The sequence below is a fragment of the Syngnathus floridae genome, chromosome 6 (genome assembly GCF_059516105.1).
Source record: "Syngnathus floridae isolate MCC-2025c chromosome 6, RoL_Sflo_1.0, whole genome shotgun sequence".
Classification (NCBI taxonomy): Eukaryota; Metazoa; Chordata; class Actinopteri; order Syngnathiformes; family Syngnathidae; genus Syngnathus; species Syngnathus floridae.
Window position 1 is genome coordinate 18,783,284 of NC_142418.1, and position 26,338 is coordinate 18,809,621.

Sequence of the window (26,338 nt, forward strand, 5' to 3'; positions counted from 1 at the left end):
GAACGAGTCACCACACTCGCGAGGGCGACTCAACATATGCGATGTCATCAAGTTGCAAACCTCAAAAAAGCCATCAGCCAAGGATGTTGAGCACAAATGAAGGATTTATTTTTTGTAATTGGAATAAATGTCCTAAAAGCCAGAGGAGCGCCGGCATACAGGAAGTAGAAATAAATAAGTGCCGCTATGCCAATTTAGATTCGTTCGTTCCGACTGTGACGGAGATTTCTGCATGCCGCCGTAATTACAAAGTCAACTTTTAACCTGCAACTGTAAATAATGACCAAAAAAAACAAAAACAAAAAAAAACAGATGTTGGCCCTCTCATAATAGTGCTATTGAATATGTAAATGTGCCATCAGGTCTTGAGGAGTAGCAATTTGGATGCGGGACACAACTTCCTGTTGGCGCGCCGGACCCAGACGTTGACGATCAGAAGTTGATGGCCTTGCCGAAGGAAGCGGCCAGGTTGGCTTCTCGGAACGCCTCAGACACCGTCTGCGCCAGAAAGAGGAAGCCCCGCCCCCCCAAAATAAGGCTTTCATTTTTCCGAGCACCTCGCTGGCGGGCGGCTTTTGCATCTCGATTGACAAGTGACGTACCGGGTGGGCGTGGCAGACTCTGGCCACGTCCTCGCACGACGCGCCGTACTCCATGGCGAGGGCCGCCTCGTTGATCATCTCTCCCGCCCCCTACGGGCCACAAGCGGCGACAGCGTTAGACGCGAACCAAAGCGGCCGCGAGCGGCGTGAAGCCAGCGTGAAGCCAGCGTGAAGCCAGCGTGAAGCCTCTTACGGTTCCCAGGATGTGAGCGCCCAGCATCCTGTCCGTCTCTTTGTGGCTGAGGATCTTGACCAGGCCGTCCGTGTCGGCGTTGGTTTTGGCGCGGCTGTTGGCGGCGAACGGGAACTTGCCCACTTTGTAGGGGACGTTCTGAAGCAAGACAAAGACAGCCGCCGTTTGGAAATTGGACAACGCTGGGACGGCAGAGCAGGGGGGGCGGGGCCGACCTCTTCCTTGACCTGCTCCTCCGTCTTGCCCACCCAGGCCACCTCAGGGTGCGTGTAGATGACCGAGGGCACGCAGTTGTAGTCGATGTGCACGGCGCCGCCCGCCATGCCCTCCACGCAGATGATGCCCTCGTCTTCCGCCTTGTGCGCCAACATGGGCCCCGCCACCACGTCGCCGATGGCGTAGATGCTGCCGGCGCAAACGCCGTTAGCTCGCCGCCGCTTCAAATGCGCAACTGGAACTTTGGATGCGTCTCGGGCTGGTCCGACGCACCTGGGCACGCTGGTCTGGAAGCGGCCGTTGACGGGGATGCGGCCGCGGTTGTCCAGCTGGATGCCCGCGGCTTCCAGGCCCAGGTCCTGCGTGAAGGGCCGCCGGCCGATGCACACCAACAGCACGTCGCACGTCAGCGTCTCGTTTTTGCCGCCGGCTGCCGCCTCCACGCTGAAAAGGCAGCGCGCCGTTCGTCAATGACATTTTCGCTCTTCATCCCGGTGGCCCTGCAACGGCCACGGCTCGCGCTACTTACGCCACATCCATTTTTCCATCCGGCCTCCGGGTGGCGCCCAGGACCTTAGTGCCCAGCTTGAACTTGAGTCCCTGCTTCTGCAGGATGCGCTGGAAGTTCTTGGAGATCTCCATGTCGATGCCCATGCCGCCCACGTGGCCCAGGAACTCCACCGCCGTCACCTTAGCTCCCAGGCGCTGCCACACGGAGCCCTGCGGCGAGAAGAGGAGGACGCCCGTTCAGCGACGTCACGCCGGCCGGCGGGAAGCTGCGCGGCGCCGCCGCCACCCACCAGCTCCACTCCGATGACGCCGGCCCCGATCACGATCAGCTCCTCCGGAACTTTCTTCAGGGACAGCGCGCCCGTCGACGACACCACCGTCTCCTCATCGATCTGCCCGAGCAAAAAACAGAGCAGGCTTTATGGGACTCCGGCCTTCCTTTACGTGGCGAAGTACATCCCGCCGGGTCGTCCCGGATCTTCTCCGGACCGCAGCGGCGCACCTGAATTCCCGGGAAGGGCGTGACCTCTGAGCCGGTGGCGATGAGGATGTTCTTGGTGTTGATGACTTGCTGGCCGCCGTCGGCCGTCACGGCCGTCACCTGGTTCTTTCCCGTCACCTTGCCGAAGCCGTTGACGTGGGTCACCTGATGAGGGAGGAGGCCGCGTCAGCAAAACAAATTGGAGGTGGGGCGGGCGGGCGGGGCTGAGAAAAGGAGCTCTGACTTTGTTCTGTTTGAAGAGGTGCGCGATGCCCCCGGTGAGCGCTTTGACCGCCCCGCTTTTCTGCGCCATCATCTTCTCCAGGTTCAGAGAGAGGCCGGAAACTGGAAAAGAACGGAGCACGTGAGCAGACGGCTTTTGGGCTTGCGCTCGGCGCATCTTACTTTCGATGCCCCTGCTCTCAAAGTCTTTGCCGTGAGCCAGGTGATACAAGTACGAGTTGTTCAGAAGAGCCTGCGCGCACACACACAGACACACACGCACGCACACGTTAGACGAGCGCATTGCCTGCCGCCTGTGCATGCTGCAACGGCGGGCGTCTTACTTTGGAGGGGATGCAGCCCACATTCAAGCAGGTGCCGCCCAGCGTGGCGTTCTTCTCCACACAAACTGTCTGTCCGGACACAAACATCAGCATTGTGACTTTTCAAAGACCTTCACGCCAAGTGAAGTTTTGAGCAAATGTACCTTGAAGCCGAGCTGCGCCGCTTTGATGGCGGCGACGTAGCCGCCCGGACCGGAACCCACCACTGTGACGTCTGCATCGACTGAATGAGTCGAGACAACATTGCAAAATGTAGAACTGCTGCGCCATGTGCTCGCTCGACTTTGCGCAGGGTGACGGCGTTATCTTACTGGCTGCGTTGTCGCTGTACGTTCGGACTGACAACACGGCCGCTCCGTGGAGCTTGCACGGAAGCTGGTGACTTCGCTGGGTGGTGAGAGCAACGCACACGCACCAAAGAAAAAACAACAACAACATAAAAACAAGTCATGACTCAGCGCTCCAAGGCTTGCCACACTGCAAGAAGGAAGAAAATGTCTTGCTTGGCAAAAGGTTCCTTATTAGGTTCCATTCTGTCTTTTCCCGTTGTATTGACATTCCCGAAAAGTCCATACTTAAAATAACAGCCTTTAAATCCAGATTTGCTCCAAGCAGCCTGCAACGTTACATCACAGCAAATTGGGCAACCTTAAACTAAGCTCGCTCAAGAGGCCTTTGCACTGATTGTTGGCGTGTCAGTTCACATTTATGACTCCTCCCGGAGCATTGACACAAACGGATCATTTCGCGTAGAGCAATAAAAGACATCGCAACGAGTTGCAATGGACAAGAGTTACACACACGCGCTCGTAAACGTGCTGGAAAAGCATTGACCAGTTTAATGGTGTCTGCGCATGGCCAAGACAGCCGAAAGCAATATCAAGGCACATTCGTGTGACTATTTTGTTTGTCAAAGTGTCAAAACAGCTCAAATGCGTGGAGGCTGGTGAGACTAGCCGACCGACGAGTTAGCTAACCCGGGCGTAGGAGAAAAAAAACAAAAAGTAAAAACCGTCTCGAGTGCGGTTGTTCCGGTAACCAAGTGGACTTCCTACCGTGGCAAGAGCTCGATATAACTGCGTCCAAGTGTGCATTTTGTCGGCGTGCGAGGCCTCAAGTCAAAGGAAAGTTGCTTCACCTCCAGCAGGCCCAGCAAAGCAGCAGCCAAGGACTCTTGACGGCGCGGCGCATCAATATGACGTCACCAAACACCGACGAAAAGCATGTTTTTATTTTTAGTTTAATTTATGCACTAACAAGTCAAAACATTTAAAATAACGTTACATCTAATAGGAATACAAAATAAAAAATATATTAAAACTATATAAATTAAAAATATGATAATTAGTCACCATCTGTTGCGTGGTGTCAAATGTGTCGTAAAGAAAGAAAGAAAGAACCTGACGACTTCTATTTAGCTCTTGTAGTCACAAAAGACACCATTGGTCTGTGTGTGTGTGCGTGTGTGCAGGCGGAGGAACTGCACTGGATGGGGAGGGAGGGAGAGAGACCCCCCCCCCGCACACACACATACAACCCACGCACACTCAAACGCGGGCGGGTGTCCAATCTCTAGCTTGCGCTGTGCACTGAAAAGACCCCAAAGAGCCTTGGGGGCAACTTTGAAGCGACGCCACACTTCCAAGTTCGGCTGGACTTTATGAATTATGCATTCACACTTTTTGTCTTTGGCTTTTGGGAGGCGGGTGAGAGATTACAGTGGCCAATGCAAATGGGAGAATCTCAAAGTCGGCCATTAAAAGTCTTGCAGGGGGAAGAAAAAAAAAAGAAAAAAAAGTGCTTTTGAGCAAAAACGTTGCTTCAGTGTGTCGGAATAAAAGCAGAATGGCAAGGGGAAAAAAAAGCCCAAAATGTTGCCGGGAAACACGACAACAGGCTCGGGTCGGGTCGGGTCGGGGCGTGTTTCATCTGGAACACAGGGGGCACATCATGCACAAATAAGTTCAAGTAAGTAAGTTCCTTTTTTATTTTATTCATTTCATTTGAATTCAATGATCCTTTCAATCTATTTCTAAAAACACATCATTTCATTTTCATGATACATTAGTATTTGATGTTAATCGTTTTGTTTATGCCTATCATTTACAAACTGTTGATTTCCCCCACTATTTTAATTGTATGACAATAAATTGACCAAATGTTGAACAAAATTGCCAAAAAGCAGTCATAGATGAATACGTTTTTGTTTTTTTTTTAATTGGAAAAATGTTGTAAACTGGTATTATTTAGAAAAACATTATTTATTTATTATTCCCCAACTTTACTTTTCTGGTGAGGATAGTCGTACGTGCAAGCGTGTGTGTGCGTGCGTGCGTGCGCGCTGCGGTTAATGCGGCTCATATTGTAGCAATGGAAGCACTTGTGCTTGGCGAGCCCTCAAAGAATTTGAAGCGTCCTCCAAGTCTCCCGGAATGCTGAGAGTCGCCGTTAGCGACGCTCAGTCTTCTCCACAGTTCGACGGGCCACAAAGAAGCGGGCGGGCCGACGGGCGGACAACAACCGCCCCCCCTGACCCCCGTCCTGCTTCAAAGCGGTTCCCATCAACGAAAATCAACAACTCGCTCGACAACAGGACGGTGGCTAGCCGAGGTCGGGAGAAACAATGAATCGAGTATCGGTCGTGATGAATCGCTGGATGGACACGTTCATTCGGATGCCCGATTGGAATAAAGAGGCTTCGTGCCCACAACCCATTCGGAATATTGGGATTGAAAACAATCCAAAATCAGATGGGATTAAGGAAATTTCTCCATGTCAACGTAGCCGATGACACCGCTAAGTCCCCGGCTGATGGTGCGATGAAATGTGTGATGAGCGTTATCTGACCTCTGACTATCATAGCGCAAGTGTAGCGGGTGTGGAGGATTAGCGGGGGAGGTCTTTAATGACACCCACCGCGGGCTCTTCTGTGTGACCTCGTTACCTCAATCCATGTATTGATGTGGGGGTGGCATGATTATACACTCTACAACAACTCACTCACACACACACACAACAATAAAAAGCAGATGTTCTCATCTGATTTGAGGTTTTGTCACCTTGAATGTGTGCCGCCACTTCCCATGTAACTTCATCTGCGGGCGACGCCTGTTCCTTTCAAAGATGGAGGCCAGCCGGGCTAGTGTGTCACTACCAGAAACCAGAAAAAGCAAACCAAAGTCAAAATGTGTCCGTTTAGTGTTAGGGACGGACGCCTCGTCACTTTTGGAAGTAACATGAGCCACACTTGACAAAGTGTACACAAAAAACAGTGGATGGAACATTAGCTATCTTAGCAGAAGCGGTTACCTGTGAGTGTGTTGCACATTCATGATCTGCATCTATGCTAAAATTCAGACTAACATTAGCACACTAGCTTAGCAGTGGTGAGGTGATGGTGATGAGTTGATGAAATATGCAACACATTCGAAAAATCTTTTCACTAATCAAAAAGGGCCTGTGCGTTAGCGATGAAGCTAACAGTAACAATTAAGAAATAGTTTGACTTTTTGCAACTGTGCAATACAAATTGATAATTAAAAAATATATATATTTTTTTAAATTTGTTGCTGAATACTAGAAGTACATCAAGTGTCAAGAGGGTTTGGAGACGTCGCCGTGGTAACCGCAGCGCCGCTCATGCGTGATGGAGCGGGCGGAGCTTGAGGAGAAAAGAACTTTGCGTTTCTCAAAAATAAAAGCTGATGACATCCACGTCTGCTCAAATCGGTTCTTCTTTTTTTCTTCTTTTTGAGAGGGGGGCACAAAGTTTATCTGCCCCCCCCCCACCGATCCCCAGCACCCCCCTTGTGAACATTGATGCTAACAAGTGGAAAGCAGTTTTTGCATAAATTACAGATAATCCATCGTAAATTATGCAAATATATTCGTTGGTTTAAACTTGGAAAATCTTTGCACACTCAAAGAGAAAAAGTTGGAAAACACTTTTGGCGCCCCACCCGACAACATATACAGCCACAAATAAATACATCAAACCAATTGAAATATATGAACACATTCAATAATCGTACACATCAATACGTACAGCAATATGTTGCGACATCAAAAGTTTGCAAGAATGCACAAATAATCATGAAATACACCCAAAATACATCAAAAGGACCCAAGTAAGAACATAAATGAATATATCATGGATACATTCAGAAAGACACGCACACACAGGGGGAGTTGAGTGAATTGTGACTCCTGGGTCACTGCTGTCCTTTTAGGCTCATTTCGGGGTGAAGTGAAAGGCACAAAGGGGGGGTTCAAAGGTCACACACAAATCTGTTGGGTTTCCCTGTTTGTCTACATGCACTTTTAATGTGGATGATTTTCACTTGATTGACAGGCGGCACTCACATTCCATCCCATAATAATATGTGCATTGTGAAATATGTACGTTGCCTTCATGTCAACTCGTTAAGTTTTCCCCTCCAGCTGTTCTTTGTGTCCTCCGCCCATCCATCCATCCATCCATCCATCCGCCCGCCCGCCCGCCACCCGCATATTGCCTCATGGACCCATCCATCAGTCGCTTTGTGTTTGGTCGCCTGCTTTCACAAATCACATTTCTAATTGTGCGTGCCGAATGTTGAATCGAAACATCCTGAAACGGGGGAGGGAAAAAAAAGAGCAAAAAAAAAAAAAAAGAGAAGCTGGTGCGAGGTGCGTGTCGTCGTGTGCGCGCAGGGGGGCGGTGCACGCACTCGCGTCCCGGACTCGTTGACAGAACGAGCGGAGAGAGCAAGCAGACGGCTCGTGTCCTCGGAGGAGAAGCAGACAGAAAGAAAGAAAAGAGAAGAGAAGAAAAGAGAAGACGCATCGCAAGTGGGCGCGCAGCGAAAGCTCGGAGGATCCGAGCGTCATGGACGCGCTGTAAAGGTCGCTCCGCTCCGCTCCGCTTTGCCGCCAAGTTCGAGTCCTCAAGTGCTCCCGGTCCCCCCGACGTCCCCCCGGCGGGCAGGCAGGCAGGCAGACATGGACGCCTGCAGGCTGCAGGTCGCGCTGCACATCTTCTTGACGCTCCAACAAGGTCAGCATGTGTCGCACTTGAACCTACACTCAACTGGATTTGAAAAGCAGCCACACTGCGCTCGCTCCAAGTTAACATTTCACTTCAGCCAGTAATCGTGGCTGCGTTCCAAGTTGTTCTCGCTTGTAAGCTTGCACTTAAAATCTCCACTTTCTCGAGCCTTGTATGTGCAATTTTGCGCTTCTTGCTGCGAGGCTGTTATCAGCGTACTTTCCTCCGCCTCGGCGGGCGGAACGCGCACGCCCTGAATCTCGCGAGCCGTCGAAGGCGTTGCCGATGTCGGAGGCGCTCGGGCTCTCAGCCGCCGCCGCCGCCGGCGCCGCCGCGCTCGGCCGCCTCCTTTTGGAGCGAGCGAGATTAGGCGAGAACTTGGCAAAGCCGTGTGAAGAAGGCTTTTGTTGGCGCGCCAGCAGCGACTTTGCTTTTGGAGGTTCTTTGGCACATTTGGTTCCCCTCCTTCCTTCCTTCCTTCTCTCCTTCCTTCCCACACGCTGGCTGTCTTCCCCACCACTGACTTGTTCCTTTTACTCTTTTGTAGAGTGCACCTACTTGGTCCCCCCAAAAAACGGTGACAAAATCGGTCATTATTGCCCCACCCAAAAAAAAAAAAAAATCCTAATCAACCGGAGTGAAACGTACTGCGTTGAATTTGAATCCCGATCATGATTTTGGCCGGCACGATTGAACGAACCCGATTGTCGGCGACATGCGGTATCGCCACTTTCTCACTTTCTTTGGTCAGCCGGCCACTAGGGGGCAGCGTGCGCGTCATTGCGAGAGAACAAAGTAGCGTACAGAAGTGGAGATGAGGTGCTGGTGTTTTCAAAGGGATCGTCGTCGGTTGTCTGGACTTGTTTCCCATTCAGGCCAAGCGAGACAATAGCGGGTTTAATCATTTTGCCGTCGGCAAAGTTTACATTCTTTGCTAATGCTTTTGCTCAAATTGTCAATCCGTCTTTTCTCTTTGCTAATGCTTTTTGAATTGTCTTAAATATTGAGCCATTCATTCTGGAGTTTTTTTTTTTTGCTGAAGAAATTGTCAATCTGTCTCCCGGCGTCCTCCCTGTCTATCCAATGGTTCGTCTCGCTGCTTCTTCCGTTGGCCTTCCCGGCGTCTGTCCCATCGTCTCATCATCCGTCTGTCCCATGGGCCATTTGCGTTCTGCCACCCGTCCCGCTGTCTGTGGTGTCATCCCGCCCGCCCGCCGTCCGTCCGTCCGTCCGTCCGTCCCGGCGTCCTTTGGGCCCGATGATGTTGTCACAGTGGAGATTTCTTTAGGACAAGTAGCAGACAGAGGAGGAGGGGGGGGGTGTCTCTGAGAAAAGACGGGGTGACGCGGGAGGCATTTCAGCATTTAAGCATGACGGCACCATCATTTGTCCCAAAGACGCCGTCACAAAACTCGAGTGCTGGGAGGAGGCGGAGATGGCCGACTGGCCGGCTGGCTGGCTGGCCGGGCTCAAAGGCCTCAACGCGCAACCTTTTCATTGGCCAACTATTTTTTTTTCTTTCTAACTAGCACTTTATGCTCTGACTGTTTGCTCCTAGTTGAACAAATTTGACCGCTCTATTCCCATAGCTATGAAGTGAAACCCATCAAATGCTGCAGATTTGATTTTTTTTTTCCCTCCGAGTTGTGGCAGCGTTCCATTTCCGATTGAAAGACTGGAGGAAGTGCTTGTGGCATTTGTCTCATTGTCTCAGACGAATGTTTGTGAACGGCAACTTTTGTGCCCTTTTCTGCCGGCTGCTCTTAAACTCTCGTTTTCTTTCCTCCTTTTCACGCCGCCTTGGTTTTCTCCTTCCATCGTGGCGTTGTCCCACATTTATCCCGCCTCGCACATTCAACCCCCCCCACCCCCTTCATGTTTTTAATCCTCATTTGTCTCCCGTGTGAGCGATGAGAGCCGCTGAGAGCGTTTGGGTCGGCCAAGCGGCATCTCGTCTTTGCCGGTGTCCTCCTGGCGCTCGGCCACCTTCGCCCTCCAAATCCCCGCGAGTTGCTGTAATTGATGAGGGAGGGGGGCGGCCCCCACAACAGCGGGGGCTTTCTTTCGGGGGCTGTGCGCGTCTAGCGGCGCATCCCATAATAGCGCGAAAGCTGTCGTGACGGATCGATGGTGATGACATCATTTCCTTGAATATAAACATTTTCAACAGCTTGAGCCACTTTTTTCATGGGCATTGTGTCGCTCCTCCTGCTGCGCACGCCTCGGCCACACGGGGGCAGTAAACCGCAGACACGCAGAGGTTGCCCATCGAGCGTGCCGGTGTCGATTAATTTGCTTCATTCGTCGTCGTGTTTTGCGCTGATTGCTGCTAGCTGCTCCAAACGGTCGCTCCAAGCGGCAAATGAGCGGCTAGCTAAACGCAGAGCTCCGTTAACGAGGGAGGGAGGGGACAGGGGGGGGACGGGGGCAAGTGTGTCAAGGTGGAAGAAGGACAAAGCGCCACATCGTCCCTCATCTGCGCCATCCAATTAGGTGGCGCCTTAAAATAGTCCGAGGTGGGGGGGGCAAACGAAGATGATGGCAGCGGTTCCCTGCGGGTTCCTCTCGAGACAAACTTTGCTGTGGTGGCCTTTGATTGACAGCAGTTTCGATCGGCCGTGCTTCCTTTCATTCTTCTGTCCTGTCCCACTTTCTTTCCATCCTTCTCTTTCATCCATCTGGCCATCCTTTTTTTCTTTTTGCCCTCCGCTCCATCCTTTCTTTCATCCATCCAAGTATCGTTTCCTTCCTTCCTTCCTTCCATCCTGTCTTGCCTTGTTTCCATCCATCCTCACAGAGTGGCTTCCTTCTTTTTGTTTTGTTTGTCCTGAGTGGAGAAGACATTCCTGGCGAAATGTTCCCCGGGCCTCCTTTTAGGGCGGGCGGGCGCAGCGGTGCTCTTCATGTCCATTTATAGAGAAGAGCCCAGGGCGTCTGACGGATGGCTGCCAGCTTTCACGCTGGCCGGCGCACTATTTCCAGGCCCGTGCATCCGGAGGCCCGGCGGCGGCGGCAGCAGCGGCGGCGCCGTGTGCGGGCCCGACTTTGATTTGCCGTCCTCGCTCTCGAGTTGAGGCGGTGAATCACGAGCTAGCACCGCTTTGACTGTTTTGTTTTGGCTCCGGCAGATGTTGGAAACCATTCCAGCGCAACCATTTACGAGTTGAGTATTGATCACAGATGCACGTCCGCCCGAGGCGGGAAAGGAGCAGCGATTGGACGCTGAGCGTCGACTCGGCGCTGCGCGCCGTTTGATGCGCTCACTCGTGACTTGTTGCCGCTTCCGTTGGACGGACGGACGGACGGACGGGCTTCACTATGTCCAATGCGGTCACGCTTCTTTCTGCTGTGCCAGGGTCGTGTTTTTACACGACATGAGCGCTGGAGTTGCCGGGGGTCTAAATCCACTTTCTTTAAAGGGGGGGGGGGGCGTTTTTTGTTTTGTGAAAGAGTCCAATGGATTCCACGGGAGTCTGGCCCTGTGAAATTGACTATGTGAGTGCCGCCGCCGCCCCCCCGCCGGCGCTCGCTGAATAAGAGGATTAGGCCACATCCCCGCTCGCACCCCCAGCCCCAATCCTAAACCCAACGACATCACGGGCAAAAGTACAGTGGTCGCTCCCGGATCAGACTGATAGTCAAACCAAACGTCAAATGTACAATTAGAAAGTGTGTAAGCAAGTGCAACATGCTAATAGACTCGGAAACACACAGGAGAAGAAAAAAAAGAGCAAGCGCAACGTGCTAATAGGCTAGGAAACACACAGGAGAAGAAAAAAAACAGAAAAGAAAAAAGAAGGGGAAAAAAACTTCACAGGCTAACAATTAGCCTCTTCGTGGAAGCGTTGCTCCTCTTTCTAAACATTTTCCAGCCGGCAGCAGACAAGTTGGAGCCGAGCGAGGGCTTCGGCGGGACAGCCGCTCGCAATCATCATCAAATAAAAGCGGCCCGTTGCGTCAGCACCGCTCTCTCGGGTCAACTTTGTGTACAAACACCAAAAGAGCGCGAGCGCTCTCGTCTTTTACAAGTACCATCGAGAGCACCTTCACCACGGGGCGAGTGCCGCGGCCCATTGCTCGTTGAAGCAGCAGAGATGGCAAAAGTAAACAAACTATTGTGTCAAAGAGTACTTGGGAAGAAGATAGACGAAGACGGAAGAGCTCAATTTTGGAGAAGAAGTTGGAGAAGAACTGCACTCACCGCTTGAACAAAGGGCTTTTCTTTCAACGTGGTCGTTTGTGTCTTGCAGTGGGAGCCTACACGTACAGGAACCAGCGCAAGTTCACCGAGGACATGGACTGGTCGTACGCTGGTAAGAAAGGCAGATTAGAAAAGTGGCTTGGCACAATGTTTGGAAATGATTCCCCCACTGGCCTTGTAGGAACGCTGAACCAGAACAACTGGGCCAAGAAGTTTCCGTCGTGCAGCAACGCCAAGCAGTCGCCCATCGACGTGGAGGAGAACCTGGCCCGGGTGGAGCTGCGGTACCAGCACCTGCGCTTGGACGGCTGGGAGAACTTGACGGGCCGGCGCACCACCGTCAAGAACGACGGCAAGACCGGTAAGCGCTGGCCGCCCGCCGCTGGCCTGCTGTAGGCTCGCGGACCCAAATGGGGGTGGCAAAATGCCGGCAAATGTGACTTTGGCCTTGGCTTATCTTATTTTGGCTTAGCGAAGCCTTCAAGTCTTGTCCATTGAGCAGCCGGTGTTTGTCGGCACCGCTTGAAACCTTTGCCAATTGTTGTTCTGCTTGCTGGCGCAGGCGGCGCGATGTCGTTAGCGATAAAGATTGTTTGAATCCTTTCATGTTGCGGGCATGTAAAAGACAACGTTACAAGAAGCTTCCTTCCTTGCCGCTGGGCTCACGTTTCGCTTTTGTTTGAGGATCCCATTTCGGGTCCATTGAGCGGACTGAGCGGCTTTTGTGGATGGTTTCTCTTCAAGTGGCGTGAAAGGCGATAACGCCGATTGTCGAGCAAAAGTGGAGTAAAGAGCCGTCTGGTCCCATCCCGCCCGTCTGCTCTTGAACGACACGGCACCTTTTGGTCTTTTTGAAAAGAGAGAAACGCCAACGTTTGCATCTTTGGGCTCAGGACAAAGAAAGCCGTCAACGCAACACAATTAGCTTCACCTTGAGTCAATGTTTGCACAGTCTGGTCAAAAGGGGGCGAATGTCGTCACTGGAGAGGATTTGGCCCCGCCTAAGCGAGGACCCCAAAAACATAGTCCGATCTATGATGATGACATTATTCAAACCAAGTTTGGCTCTTTATTTATGTATTTACTTGATTGATTGATTTATTTATCTAAAGATGATAAAAAAAAAAGGCTCAAAGGTACCTGAAGAGTACTTTCCCCTTCAAGCAAAGAAGCTTCTGGGCCCGCCTCAGCAGCCGCTAACAAGCCAAATGGCGCTCTCGGAAGATGTCTGAGCCCGTTGGCGTCTAAAGCGGCGTGTTGTGTTCAGTGGCGCTGGACGTGGACGGCGACTTCCACGTCAGCGGCGGCGGCCTGGCTTCAAAGTTCAAGGCGGGGCGCATCACCTTCCACTGGGGGCGCTGCAACGCCTCCTCGGAGGGCTCCGAGCACAGCCTGGATGGCGTCAAGTTCCCCCTGGAGGTGAGGCCGGGGAAGCGCGAGGACGCCGTCGTGGGCACCGAGGGAGTGGCTCTCGTTTTTGCTTTGTTTCCTCCCAGATGCAGATTTACTGTTTTGAGCCGCAGCGCTTTGACTCGTTCCAGCAAAGCGTCAAGTCTGGAGGACGCCTCACAGCTCTGGCGGTGCTCTTTGAGGTAGGTGGGGAGGGAGGGAGGTGTGTGTGTGTGCAAGAAGCTGCCAAAGAAAGTGGCGCCTTCTCTTCACCTGACACGTCAATACTTGCTTGCGGCCTTTTTGTGCTCGTGACTCACAAGCATCAACATCTGCTTTGGAGCAGCTTGTTTTTTGTTGCCCGCGTGTTGTTGATCAGCGCGTCAACTGGGCCGCCTTGGCGTGCTGCGACCGGTTGCCACACAAGAAGCAGCCTGAAACAAGCAAACAAACAAAAAGAATGGTTTTGTTTCGCAAACTCTACCACTTCAAAAAAGAACCTCGATGAACCCAAGCTAAAGCAGAACCAGAGCCAAAACAGAACACTACGGCCCACAGCAAATAGAACATCTAGGAGCTAAAAAGGCTTCAGCTTTTCTGGAACCTGCGCGGAGAAACGAATGGATGCTAACTCATTAGCACGGAAGCTAACATTTTCCCTCGTTTGTTGGCAGGCCATCTCAGAGGAGGACAACGCCAACTTTGCCCCCGTCATCGACGCCGTCGACAGCGTCAGCAGATACGGTACCAGATACGCTGGCTGGTTGGCTGGCTGGCTGGCTGGCTGGCTGGCTGGCTGGCTTTCTTTCCAAATCCGTGCTAGAACTGGATCCAAATGTGCTTGTGCAGGTAAAAGCGCCCAGGTGGCGCCCTTCGCGCCGCGGGCGCTCCTGCCCAACTCCACGGACAAGTACTTCATCTACAACGGCTCGCTGACCACGCCGCCTTGCAGCGAAACGGTGGAGTGGATCGTCTTCAAGAACACCGTCTCCATCTCGGCCCGGCAGGTGAGAGGCGACCACGCGGCTCGCTAGCCGACGACCGGCTCGCTCACGTGTTGTGGCGGTCCAGCTGGAGACCTTCTGTGAGGTGATGACCATGCAGCAGGCGGGTTACGTGATGCTGATGGACTACCTGCAGAACAATTTCCGGGACCAGCAGCGCAATTTCATGGGTCAGGTCTTCTCCTCCTACACCGGCACCGAGGAGCTCCTCACGCCAGGTACCCGACAGACTACGCGACCCGAGTAGCACTTGTACGAGCCGCCGCCAAACCAAACGCAATTGACAAAAACTAAGACTGGACTTTCACATGTCAATGTGGATCTCATTGACCCGAATCAAGCCTTGGTCACTTTAACAGAACCTCTTTAAGAAACCCATTATTGGCTGAACAGAACCTTCATGACTTCTATTGTCAAAGCAGAACCACTATGAAGATGAGCAGAACCTCTACTAGCCAAAGCAAAGCTCGCCAAACTGCGGAGACCCCAATATAGCCTCTCGTGACCCCAACAGCACCTCTGCGGACCAAAGCAGAACATCTAGGAAGCCACATAGATGATAAGCAAAACCGAATCTACCATGACCCAAATAGACACTCGCTGACCCAAATAAAGGCGTGAGGAAACATTGACATTTCCTGCTGGTTCTGCTCGATAATTTGTAATGAAGCAAATGGATCGCCCTGACACACTAACGCTCGTGTCATTCGTGGTGGCGGCGGCGGCGGCGCTGGCCCAGTCTGTCCATCAATACAACCAGCCGGACAACTTCAGTGTGTCGTTTGACATTTGGAAATAGATATTTGTCCTTTCACCTTTGTGAATGATAGCTAGGTTGTTTTTAAAAGCAGTCAAATGTGACATACGGTGATATTTTTTTGGACGTAAAAAAAGATATCGATAGATTGTGTGGACTCACTCTGCCCTCTAGCGGTTGAAGCTGGAAACACTTGGCCATTCCCAATTTCACATTGGCAAGAGTATCGTCCATGAAACGTACTCGAGGAAGAATTTGCAGCCTCCTCGGCAAAAAAGTTTGGGTCAACTGCGACATTTCCGTCAGTGTGCAGCTCGGAGCCGGAGAACGTTGAGGTGGCCGCCTACAACCTGAGCAGTCTGCTGGTGACGTGGGAGCGGCCGCGGGCCGTCTACGACTCCGCCATCGAGAGGTACTCGGTCAGCTACAAGATGGCCGAGGACGGCGAGGACGCCGCGCCCTCGGAGTATCTGACCGACGGAGACCAGGATGTGGTGAGTCTCTCGTCGTGGGCAACTTTGGAAGGCCGGCAAAGTCAACGACTTTTTCTGGCCACCAGGGGGCCATCCTGGACGAGCTGCTGGCCAATCGCAGCTACGAGCTCCAGGTGGTGGCGCTGTGCGCCAACGGCCTGTCCGGACGCCTCAGCGACCCGCTGACCTTCACCCTGCCCGCGGATGGCCCGGGTAAGCGCCGCACAAACGGCCAGCAAATCTCCAATGGAGTCCCGTCCGTCTCCTTGACTTAGCAGTTGAACTTGTTGTGCCACCAAGCTTGTTTCGTTTTTCATTTGTTGTAGTAAGCGAGCCCCTTGCAACCTTGACACCAAATAAACAGAAGAGTGGAACTGAATACGTTGTCGTATGACATGTTGAAGATGTGTTGATGTGTGTGTGCGTGTGTGTGCGTGTGTGCGTTTCAATCATTATCAATGCCAACTAACCATTAACTGCAAATTATTTTGTGGACCTTCAAGCTGTGGCTCCACCAGAATCACTGTTGTAGAGGCATGACATGTATGTCATCGCCCCCCCCCCCCACCACACACAGACACACACACACACGCAGCTAAATTGCTAAAAGGTCACTTCAGGCTTCTGAAAGCAGTTTGACGCGCCAGGTAAGAAGTGATGCGGGCCCCTTCCCTCCCACCGTGTGCCACGGCCGCATTTGCAGGAAAGGTTTTTGGGGTTTTTTCCGTGGTGGCGGACGGGCGGAGTCGAAACATGAAAGCGGCCGGCCCACCTGCCCGGGAGGAAGCAAGCAAGCAAGCAAGCAAGCAAGCGAGCGAGCAAGCTAGCAAGCAAGCAAGCAGAAAAGCGTTTGCTGCAAATGCGCTTCGCTTTGCTCTCCCTCGCTTGCATGAGCTGAGCATCGACTTTGAGCATGGAAATGTCACGTCGCCACTTTCCTTCGCCATTTCCCACCTGGCATCAGAGTTGAAACGATTTCCAGACCATTGCGCTTGAGTCTCTCTTTTTGTGTGATCCGGTTGCCCAAAAGCAACTTTTGCTGCCGCCGCCGCCGAGCCTCTCCCTTCCTTGGCCAAAATGTTGTCGGCAGTCTGCCTTTCCCGCCTCACTTGTGCTTGGCCAAAAATGAGCAAAAGCCTTCTTTCATCTGATTTTGCCCCAATGTGTGCTCTTCTTACAGGTGATGCTCTGATCCCAGATTCACACAGATTTGATTATGAGGTAAAAATGTTTACCTCTTTTGTCTGTTTGTTGTATTTCTTCAAGTGATTCAAATGCCTTTTTGGTGGTAAATTAGCGCAATTGAATTTGATGTCAAATGTTCCTTATCTTTCTTACCACTAGGGGGAGAACGAGCCACCGGATCCATGGCTAAATGGACCTGCGCAAACGGAAGATTACAATCAGGTTTGGATCACCACCAAAGCGCCTGCGACCCCGACTTTGGGAGAACCCGGCCGACCTGCCGTGGCGGCCACCAAGACAGACTCAAGCTCCAGTCAGCCACCGGGAGGCTCCGCCGGGTCCTCATTTACCACTCCTCAGTACGCAAACACAAGAGACGGTCAGGGCGGGGTCAGGCCAAAGTTCTCTGAAAACAGCAAAGCGGGCCCAAATTCGACAGCACCGAATGGGGGTGAAGGTGTTCCCTCAAACGGGACCCCCGTGACATCAACCGATCCAATGAGCACCCCCGCCAAAAAGACCTTGAACTGGATGAACAGGACCACAGTGCTGACTGCAACGGAGAAGACAACCACGGGCCACGTGAACGTGACCACGATCAAGTCCACCGCCGTCAACACGACGGGCGGAATGACTCCGTATTCAAACGCGGACAAGACCAATAAAAACACGACCGAGACAATGCCAATGACGACAAAGACAAAAAACACCGAGAGGCCGGCAACAAACGTGACCGCGACCGAGACCGCAAGCGTGAATGCGACGACAGCAACGTCTTCAAACATGACCTGGCCGCTGAAGAACACGGACGTGAACGAGACCACAAACACCACCCCGGCAACAAAGCAAACCGTAACCAAGACCAAGCCCACAAACAAGACCACAAGCCTGAATATGACGACGGAAATGTCTTTAGACCCGACTGAAAACAAGACAGCAAACACGACCTGGCCACTGAACAAGACCGCAAGCGCGACCCCAGCAACAAACCAAACCATGACCAGGCCAGCGACCACGACCACAAACAAAACCACAAGCATGAATATGACGACGGAAATGTCTTTAGACCCGACTGAAAACAAGACCACAAACATGACCTGGCCACTGAACAAGACCGCAAGCATGAATAGGACGACGGAAATGTCTTTAGACCCGACTGAAAACAAGACCACAAACATGACCTGGCCACTGAACAAGACCGCAAGCGCGACCCCGGCAACAAACCAAATCATGACCAGGCCGGAGACCAAGACCACAAGCATGAATATGACGACGGAAATGTCTTCAGACCCGACTGCAAACATGACCTGGCCACTGAACAAAAGCACAAACACCACCCCAGCGACAAACCAAACCGCAAGCATGACCGGGCTGGTGACAGAGACCACCACGCGCAAGACCACAAGCATGAATACCACGACTCCAAACAAACAGCCAAAGAACCAAACGGCAACCTTGATTAAACCACTCAACAAGAATACAAGCATGACCAAGAGCATGGCCACAAACCTGACCCGTCTGAGCGACCAAATCATCACAACGTCGTCCGTCCAAATGGACCCACGCCAAGGGCAGACCACACCCAAAACAGTAAATACCGGGAATGGTGATGATGATGATGATGTGGTCCAGGTCCAGGGTGAGTCCCCAGGGGCATCTCATCCGCGAGGGTCAACAACCCCCAGCATGCCTCAGTTTTCAAGCACAAAGTCTTGGCGGAGCGACGTTCTTTTGCCGACCATGCCGCCGCTGTCAAAGGGTGAGCGCCTCGCTGTCCTCCCCGCCTCTTGGTCCCCCTCTTCCCTTCTGTATGGTGCCGCAGACCCCCAAGCCAGCCCCTGGTCTGTCCCCTCCGCCCGCTTGCATGAGCTCAGCCCTTGTTCCACACCGGTCCTGCCGCCTCACCAAATCCCTGCTTCTCCCAACTCCCACCATGCCCCCTTTTCCGCTGACGACTCGGCTTCTTTCTCTCGGGCCGACCACACCGAGGTGCCGCAATTCGGGACGGTCTCCCCGTCCGTCGGGCAGCGCGCCGGCACCGCCCCGCCGCCTCGCCGAGACCCCGCTTCTCGTCCCGTTCTCTCTTTTGCCGGTGACTTGGCGTCTTTCTCTTCGGGTGACTCCGCCGAGGTGTCGGAATCGGGGGCGTCCGAGGAATCGCTGTCCCTCAGCCCCGCTTTGCAGCCGTCGGTTCTGTTCTCGAGCAACCCTCCTCTTCCGGCCGCCACTCCGGGTCTGATGCCGTCGTTTGTCGAATTCTTGGGGTACGGAACAGAAAGCACGCCTGACTCCTTCCCGCCCGAAATGGGCGATGGCGGTTTCTCCGACACCATATGCGGTTGCTCCCTGGAGCCTTCGGTATCCTGGCCCCACACCTCGCCGCTCGTCCCCCTTGGGACCTCAACTTTGGGTCTCGGTGCGGATCTCCTCATGAGTTCTTTGGGTGCCAGTTCTTTTTCTGGGGCGGCTTCTAGTGGCCCAATGGTTCTGCTCTCGCCCTCCTCGCCGGCGCCCTCCTTCCTGCCGGCCGCTCACAGCGCCCCGCCCGTTTCCGTTGCAGCCCTCACGACCGAGCCCGCGTCGTCGGCACGGCCGCCTTCCGTGCCCACGGCACCCGGTGTCTCCGAGTCCGACGTAGATCAGGAGCGGGACGGCATCCCGCCGTCGGCCTCGGGCGAGAGCGCCCTTCCTCGTTCCACGGATCCCCCTTCCGCCACTTTAGGGTCTGGACAGACGCACGGAGATTTGGACGACGTCTCCTCTGCATTCTTTTTCGACGGCGAGAGCGGGAGCGCCGCCGGGTCCGGGCGAGCGAGCGCCGCCTCGCCGAGCGTAATCGCGGTCCCCGCGCCTATCTTCCCCGAGGACAGCGGCTCGGGTCAGGCCGAGAACCCGCTCGACGGCGACGGCTCCTCGGACTTCAGCATTCCTGAGCGAGCCCAGAGCGAGTCGGAAAAAGAGGAGGAGCCAGTGGCAGGTAACCGCTCTCGCTCGCTCGCTCACGCCGGCGGGAGAAAGAGTCCGCTCGGTCGTTGTCGAGACGAGCGACGTCGCGACGACTGCCGTCTTCCAAATCCACTCTGGTCAACATTCCATCAGTCATGTCGTTTCCCAGCATGCATCAGAAGCAGAGAGAGGTTGCAGAGCAAGCCAAACAATTTATGAGAAGAAATTGGAGACAAACACATCCTGGGTCAAAAAACAAACTGCGTACGACTACACAGACGAAAATAAACGACATTAAATCATACAAACTGTGCTACAAGAAAGCACAGATGAATCCTAAAAAATACGTGACATCATCCATAACACGAACGTACGAAAGCAGCTGCTCAGCGGCCGTTCAGGAAATTCCCAATGGCCACATGCTGTCCTCCAAAATTGTGGCGTAGAAATGTTCTCAGCTTCAAACCATTCCATCATCTTCTTCTTCTTCATCGTTTCATGCTTGAGTACTTGATCTTCCCACTCCAACTTCTTCCGACGGAGCTTCTTTCTTGGATTGATCGGGACGCTTTTAGGACCAAGTCGCGTTTCCTCCGTCATCGAGCGTCATCTTCGGTCGGGCGCTAACGGCGTGGTACGTGTGCGCAGACGTGAGCGACAGCAGCCACGAATCCCGAGTGGGCTCCGTCAGAGAGGGCGAGAGGAAGGCGGTGGTCCCCCTGGCCGTCATCTCCACGCTCACGGGCCTGGGGCTCCTGGTCCTGGTCGGCATCCTGCTCTACTGGAGGTGAGCTCCTTCCCAACTTCCGCTATTTTTCAAATGAAGCTCTCGGGGAAAAAAAATGTGCGACTTTGGGCCGCAGGTTGTGTTTCCAGACGGCGCATTTCTACGTGGACGAAAGCGCCTGCCCGCCGCGCCTTGCCGCCGACGCGACCGCGTTCACATCGGGTAACCTCGGCGCCGATGCAAAAAAAAGAAAAAGATTCAGGTTCACTTGCACTTTGTCTTCCAGATGAAAAAGCCGCACTTGCCGTCCAAGACTTTGTCCAACGTGTCTCCGAGCTTCACCGAACAAACGGATTTCAGCGCAAGTTTGAGGTGCCTTCCAACTTTCTCTTGCTAACGGCCTTTGCTGCGTGTGCGTCCTCATGTCAACATTGAGTGCCGTTTTGTGTCGTCATGGAAACGCCGCGCCCGCCCGTCCCCCCCAATCCCGACCCCACTCCCCGCCTTCTCTGTCTTGCTCCTGTCCCGCTAGCTGCTCAAAGAGAGTTACGAGGTAAGACGTCCCCTCCTGGCGAACGTTTGCAATGCACACCCCTGCTTCTTTGTTTGAATGTATTTATTTATTTTAAACACGCCTGTCTTGTTTGTCCCTTCTGGCTTTTTTTTAAAATTTGAAATAATTGATCTATTTATTTTTAAAACGCGCCTGTTTGGTTTGTTGGCCGAGCCATGTTTTGCTTGCATCACGGCCTTTATTTTCAATATTTGGAATGGGCCAACCCCAACGCGCAGCAGCTCACATTGACCTGTGACCTAAAGACACAACCCTAACTGGATGGATGAATGGATTGATTTTTCTGCGGGAGGAGGTGCAGGCGTGCGCGGCGGACGTGGCCATGACCTCGGAGACGTCCAGCCATCCCGACAACAACGGCAAGAACCGCTACAGCAACATCCTGGCCTGTCAGTGGGAGCGCAGGCTTTTTTTGCCCTTCTTCTTGGCAAACTCAACCCAAGTGGCGCGCGCGCGTGCGTCCCTTTCAGTCGACCACAGTCGAGTGCGGCTCACGGCGGCCGACAATGGACGAGATTACATCAACGCTAACTTTGTGGACGTACGTGAGACAGCCGCCGAGCCGCCTTCTCGTCGCTTTCGGCCTTTGGTTGAAAAGTCGCTCGGTTAGCTCATTCGTCATGAGCCGCATTGCCATTGCTCAGGCAATCAAACGCAGGTGAAGGTTTTGCTGGAGAGCCAAATCTTGTTTTTGGTTTTTTTTCCCCGTGTGCGGCAGGGCTTCAAGATGCGCCACGCCTACATCGCCGCACAGGGGCCGCTCAAGTCCAGTACGGACGACTTCTGGCGCATGATCTGGGAACAGAAGGTCGGCGTCATCGTGATGATCACCAACTTGCTGGAGAAGGGGCGCGTGAGTGCCGCCGGCCGGCTCCCTCCATTGTTGGAAGACATTTGATAGGCACACCCGAGACCTGAGGACTTGACTCCCTTGAGCCTCCAACTTGAGACTTGGCCATTCAAACTTGACTGGAGAGCAACATGCGTGTTTGCGTTTGGCGTCCGTCCTCAGAGGAAGTGCGAGCGGTACTGGCCCGTCGACGCGCCCGAGGACTACGGCGGCCTGCTGGTGGCGCCCAAGAGCGTCCGAGAGCTGGCCCACTACACTCGGCGGACCTTCAGCCTCACCGATGTGAAAAAGGTTCCTTCTGCCGAGACGGGATTTGCCCTTCTGGTTTTGGCCCCGCCCCCTGACACGTCCGCCCACAGGCTTCCGGGAAGAGGCGGGACCGGGAGCGAGCGGTCACGCAGTACCACTACACGCAGTGGCCCGACATGGGCGTGCCCGAGCACGCCTCGCCGCTCCTCAGCTTCATCCGCCGCTCTTCTCGGGCCAGGACGGCAAACATGGGCCCGGTGGTGGTGCACTGCAGGTTTTTCACGTCCTCCGCCGCCGCCGCCGCCGCCAAGCGCCTCCGACCAAGTGAGCGTGTTCATTCCCGTTTGCGTTTAGCGCCGGCGTGGGCCGCACGGGCACCTACGTGGTGCTGGACAGCATGCTGAGGCAGATGAGGCACGAGGACGCCGTGGACGTGGACGGGTTCCTCCGACACATCCGCACGCAGAGGAACTACCTGGTCCAGACGCAGGTCACCTGCTCGCCTTGCCCGCTTCTTTGTTTGTTCCGAGCTCCACGCTTGCCTTCCCCTTCAGGAGCAGTACGTGTTCATCCACGACGCCTTGGCGGAGGCCATTTTGTGCGGCGACACGGAGCTGGCGGCCTCGGACCTTCACGCCTACGTGGGGCGGCTGCTGACGCCGCTGCGTGATGGCGGCACGCCGCTGGAGCAGCAGCTGGAGGTGACGCCGCGGCTCAACCCCCCCCCCCCCCCCCCCCCGCTGCTAACATGCGAGCCTGACGTTAGCTTTGCCTTTGCAGCTGCTGAGCGCCCAAGCGGCAAACGACGACGCGACCGCTCTTCACGACGACAACCAGCATAAGAACCGAAGCGGCTCGCTGCTACCGGGTGAGCCGGCGGCCGTTTGCCTCGTGCTCATGCAAACGCCAACCTCTCCGCCCCATTGATGTTCTTGCAGCGGAGAAGTCGCGAGTGCGTTTGTCGCCGTGCGCCGGCGACACGTCCGATTACATCAACGCGTCCTACGTGACGGTAAGGCTGCTCGATTAACTCAATTGAAAACTGAAGGTAAAAACGTACAACTTATGTTACGTAGCGCAATCAACGTCGCTTATGTCAACGATAATGGATCATTATGGCGGCAGGGCTACAGGAGAAGCAAGGAGTTCATCATTACCCAGAATCCTTTGCCAAGCACCCTCAAGGACTTCTGGAGGATGATTTGGGAGCACGACGTGCGCGTCATCGTGTCGCTGCCGGGACCCGAGCGCGCTCAGGTCACGTGACATTCGACACGTTTAAACCCGAAGGAAAACTAGATCTGATTGTTGTTGTTTGCGCTCAGGGTGAAGAGGAGGAGGAGGAGGAGCCGTGCGTGTTCTGGCCCGGCAAAGGGGAGCCGCTCCGCTGCCAGAACTTGACCGTCACTCAAACGTGCGAGAACGTGGTGTGCCTGGCCAACGAGGACGCGCTGCTCGTTCAGCACGTGGCCGTGCGGGCCGCGCAGGTGAGTACGCCACGCAATTTCTTCAAATGGTGTGGAAAGTTGTCAAACGGCGTTATCGCGCGCGTTCAGGACGACTATGTGGCCGAGGTGCGCCTGTACCGGGCCCCCCGCTGGCCTCACCCGGACCGTGCCATCAGCGACACCTTTCTGCTGCTACGGCTGCTGCGGGAGGAGACGCCCACCGAGGGAGGGCCCGTCGTGCTCCTTGACCGGTACGCCGCCTCCCCTGCCGCTGGCCGCCCGCCCGCCCGCCCGCCTTTGCGAGTAAAGCCTGTTGACATTTTGGCCGCCGCAGCGCGGGCGGAGTCAGCGCCGGGACTTTCTGCGCGCTCTCGTCTCTAATGGGCCAGCTCCGTGACGGACGGCGCGTCGACGTCTTCGGAGCGGCCAGGATGATCAACCTCGCCAGGCCCGGCACCTTCTGCAAGCGCGTGAGCGACAAACGCCGCCGCGTTCACTTTTTTTAAAAAACATAAAGGTTTTACTTTGAAAACGACTTTTTCGTTTTCATGTAAAAAAAAAAAGAAGACATTTTTTAAAAGAAAATGGCTAAGAATTGTTTGCAATTTTTTCCATTTGCTGGTTAGGAGCACTTGGAATTCTTATACGAGGCCTTGCTGAGCGTGCTGGACGAGTCCCAAGAAGAACGTCAACAAGACCAAGAGGAAGTCAACGAGGCCCGCCGAGGCCGAGAAGAGCGCCGGCTATGGAAGAGCGGCGGTGGCGGCGGCGGCGCCGCACGCCGGGAGCGCAACGGCGCCGTCGCGCCAGCAGGGGGCGAAAGCGCCACGCCAGACAGCCTCGACTCTCTCGTGTGATCAGAAAACAAATAGTGAGCGAGTTCACCTCTGCCTTTCTGCTGGCCAAGAGAACTTTTGACGTCTTTTTGTAACGTGCCTTTTTTTTTAAACTCTTTGCGACCAGACGAAGTAACACGTTGGCCTTTTTACATATTTATTGGCAGCAACAATGTAAAAAGCAACACGGCAGCAGTAGCAACTTTTTCTCCTCATGTCAAACATGTTCCACCCCAAAGGACCAAATTGTATTTATGGCACATTTTTATATTTAGTGCTTCCGTCTTTCTCGTCTTCACTTGAGGCCAAACAAATGCGCAAGATTCTAACTAATCTCTTTTCTATTTGTTTCTGCTCTGCTGCTTTCGTTTGCCATTAAACGATCACAAAAATCATGCTGCGTGTTTTTTTTTTAAGCAAACAAAACATGCACGCGGAATTCACCCACAGACCTTTACTCTCTTATTTTCCAAGAAAATGATTTTCTTTATTTTAAAAACGCCTCCAAAGCCAAACTTGGCCTGGTGATGGAGCTCGCGTTCATCATTTTCATCCCGATCAAAGAACGAAGGCTGGAATGGATTTCCGCGTGTCACCTTTGACATACGTGTTGCTGACAAATGTGCAATCTCAATCCCATGTGGATTAAACGACACGTAACACGTTGCAAAGGCCGTAAAACGTGACAAACATGCCTTCTTAGTGTATTTTCTAATCCGGATAGATTGTCAGCAAACTGGCCGTCCCAGCAACAAGAGGGGGCGGGGGAGCAATTTGGAGATGGCCAAATGGAGACAGAAAGTGGAAGAGATCAGGGAGACTTGAGCCGCAGCAACATGATTTCAATCCTCCTCTTACATGCTTGCTCTTGCTAGCGTTTGTACGCACGCACGCACGCGCACGCGCACACACACATCGAGTCTCCTGCATCGAATCAATTTGCCTGGACAGCGGCACAGAAAAAGGCTTACAAAAGTCGTCATTTCAAAACACATTTCTGCAAATAGTCAAAATTAGGATGAAAAAGCCCACAATTAACCAGAAAAGGAGGTTTCTCAAAAAGACATGTTCCAAATAATTATAACTATTGCTGTAAAAGTATATTTGTGAAAAGTCGTAGCCCCTCAATCCTATATTTCAGATGTTATCCGTGTGAAAATGACGTCAGCAAAAAGTACATTCTCCCCTTTTCTTCTGCCGTGAAATAAGCAACTCTTGCAATCCAATCCTATGCGACATGTTTCTGTCCGGCGCCAACATAATGTTTGTCATCTCCACAAGATGCGCGGCCGTTTGCTAATCACGTTGGAGGATTAATCATCTCGGTGGGGGGGGGGAGACATTGTCCAGATTAGGCACGTAATCCGGCCAGATGCCTGACCGACGTGCGCCGCCGCCGCTTTGCTGGCACGACGCCGTTGTGCTTTTCTGAGCGCAAATTAGCATCAAGCTAAACTTTTGTCAAGTGGAGCAAAGAGAAATGAAGAAAGTTCACTTTTAACGGGATCATCATCAACCCAAAACAGTACCTTATTCAATTGGCTCCTGGTTATTTCGTATCTCATCAGCAGTTACAGTACGCGGGCACGCGCATGCGCACTCGCGCCCGGACGCAGTTCGGGGCCCTACCTTGATTTGTAGGTGAAGTCCATGCGCCTATCCTTCGCCACAAAAAGCTCCATTACTTTGTTGTAAAAGTCCTCCTTATTGTCGTGTAGTTTAGGCAGCTTTTCTTTCATTTTGGCCGGATGCTAAGACAGCGGCTCCGTCACATGTCAGTTGTATTTCTCCCAAGACATACAGCGAGGGCTCGTCCATTAAAATCCCCCAAACGCCTCCTTCCCTTCCCTTCCCTTCACCTCCCTTCCCTTCCCTTTGAGCTACATAGCGCAAAATAACAGAAACTTGTGTTTTACTTGTGACTTCCGGTATCTCGTCTCGCTCTACGGCAAAAAATGGGGCAATATAAATCACCCGTCGGCACACTAGCGCCCCCTCAGTGCGGCAAAGTACTCCCTGCCTCAACCTGTGCCTTTTTATCAGTAAAACAAAGCGTTTCACCTTTGGATTTGAACAGGAAATATGCTACAAAAATGTCCAAATGT

General features: G+C 53.3%; 2 protein-coding genes across 3 annotated transcripts; one reads left to right on the forward strand and one right to left on the reverse strand.

Annotated features, from left to right (window-relative positions):
• Positions 1-86: 86 nt before the first annotated feature.
• Positions 87-26,091, reverse strand: dld (deltaD). 2 transcript variants are annotated; one of them, XM_088378719.1, is made up of 16 exons: positions 25,863-26,091; positions 11,796-13,618; positions 5,628-5,718; positions 2,880-2,955; positions 2,712-2,791; positions 2,569-2,637; positions 2,408-2,477; positions 2,247-2,347; positions 2,024-2,167; positions 1,812-1,913; positions 1,541-1,731; positions 1,285-1,455; positions 1,011-1,200; positions 796-933; positions 603-692; positions 87-498 (listed from the first exon to the last, which is right to left on the reverse strand). In XM_088378719.1, exons 3-16 carry the CDS (start codon positions 5,661-5,663, stop codon positions 433-435), a joined length of 1,524 nt encoding a protein of 507 aa, XP_088234845.1. In that variant the 5' UTR covers positions 5,664-5,718; positions 11,796-13,618; positions 25,863-26,091; the 3' UTR covers positions 87-432. The 2 variants fall into 2 exon arrangements, with proteins under 2 accessions (XP_088234845.1, XP_088234844.1); XM_088378718.1 differs by lacking the exons at positions 5,628-5,718; positions 11,796-13,618; positions 25,863-26,091 and adding an exon at positions 3,624-3,783.
• LOC148397151 (receptor-type tyrosine-protein phosphatase zeta-like) lies at positions 7,195-24,628 on the forward strand. The gene is given in 30 exon segments (XM_088378717.1): positions 7,195-7,603; positions 11,845-11,907; positions 11,977-12,156; positions 13,063-13,214; positions 13,292-13,387; positions 13,859-13,928; positions 14,034-14,191; positions 14,256-14,406; positions 15,252-15,439; positions 15,505-15,631; positions 16,599-16,639; positions 16,763-19,580; positions 20,198-20,336; positions 20,413-20,498; positions 20,563-20,648; positions 20,809-20,829; positions 21,143-21,239; positions 21,321-21,391; positions 21,569-21,703; positions 21,863-21,991; positions 22,060-22,223; positions 22,304-22,439; positions 22,504-22,650; positions 22,730-22,817; positions 22,888-22,961; positions 23,075-23,212; positions 23,215-23,436; positions 23,506-23,648; positions 23,732-23,867; positions 24,024-24,628. Coding segments are annotated over 30 exon segments (6,342 nt in total). The 5' UTR covers positions 7,195-7,548; the 3' UTR covers positions 24,255-24,628.
• Positions 26,092-26,338: the final 247 nt, after the last annotated feature.

Excerpts from the sequence above, each read along its gene's own strand:
- dld (XM_088378718.1), bottom strand. The coding sequence starts at position 3,662 with ATGCACACTTGGACGCAGTTATATCGAGCTCTTGCCACG. Across the intron at positions 2,478-2,568 it reads TGGGCTGCATCCCCTCCAAA|GCTCTTCTGAACAACTCGTA; the intron begins GTAAGACGCCCG and ends GTGTGCGCGCAG. Across the intron at positions 2,168-2,246 it reads ACCTCTTCAAACAGAACAAA|GTGACCCACGTCAACGGCTT; the intron begins GTCAGAGCTCCT and ends CTCCCTCATCAG.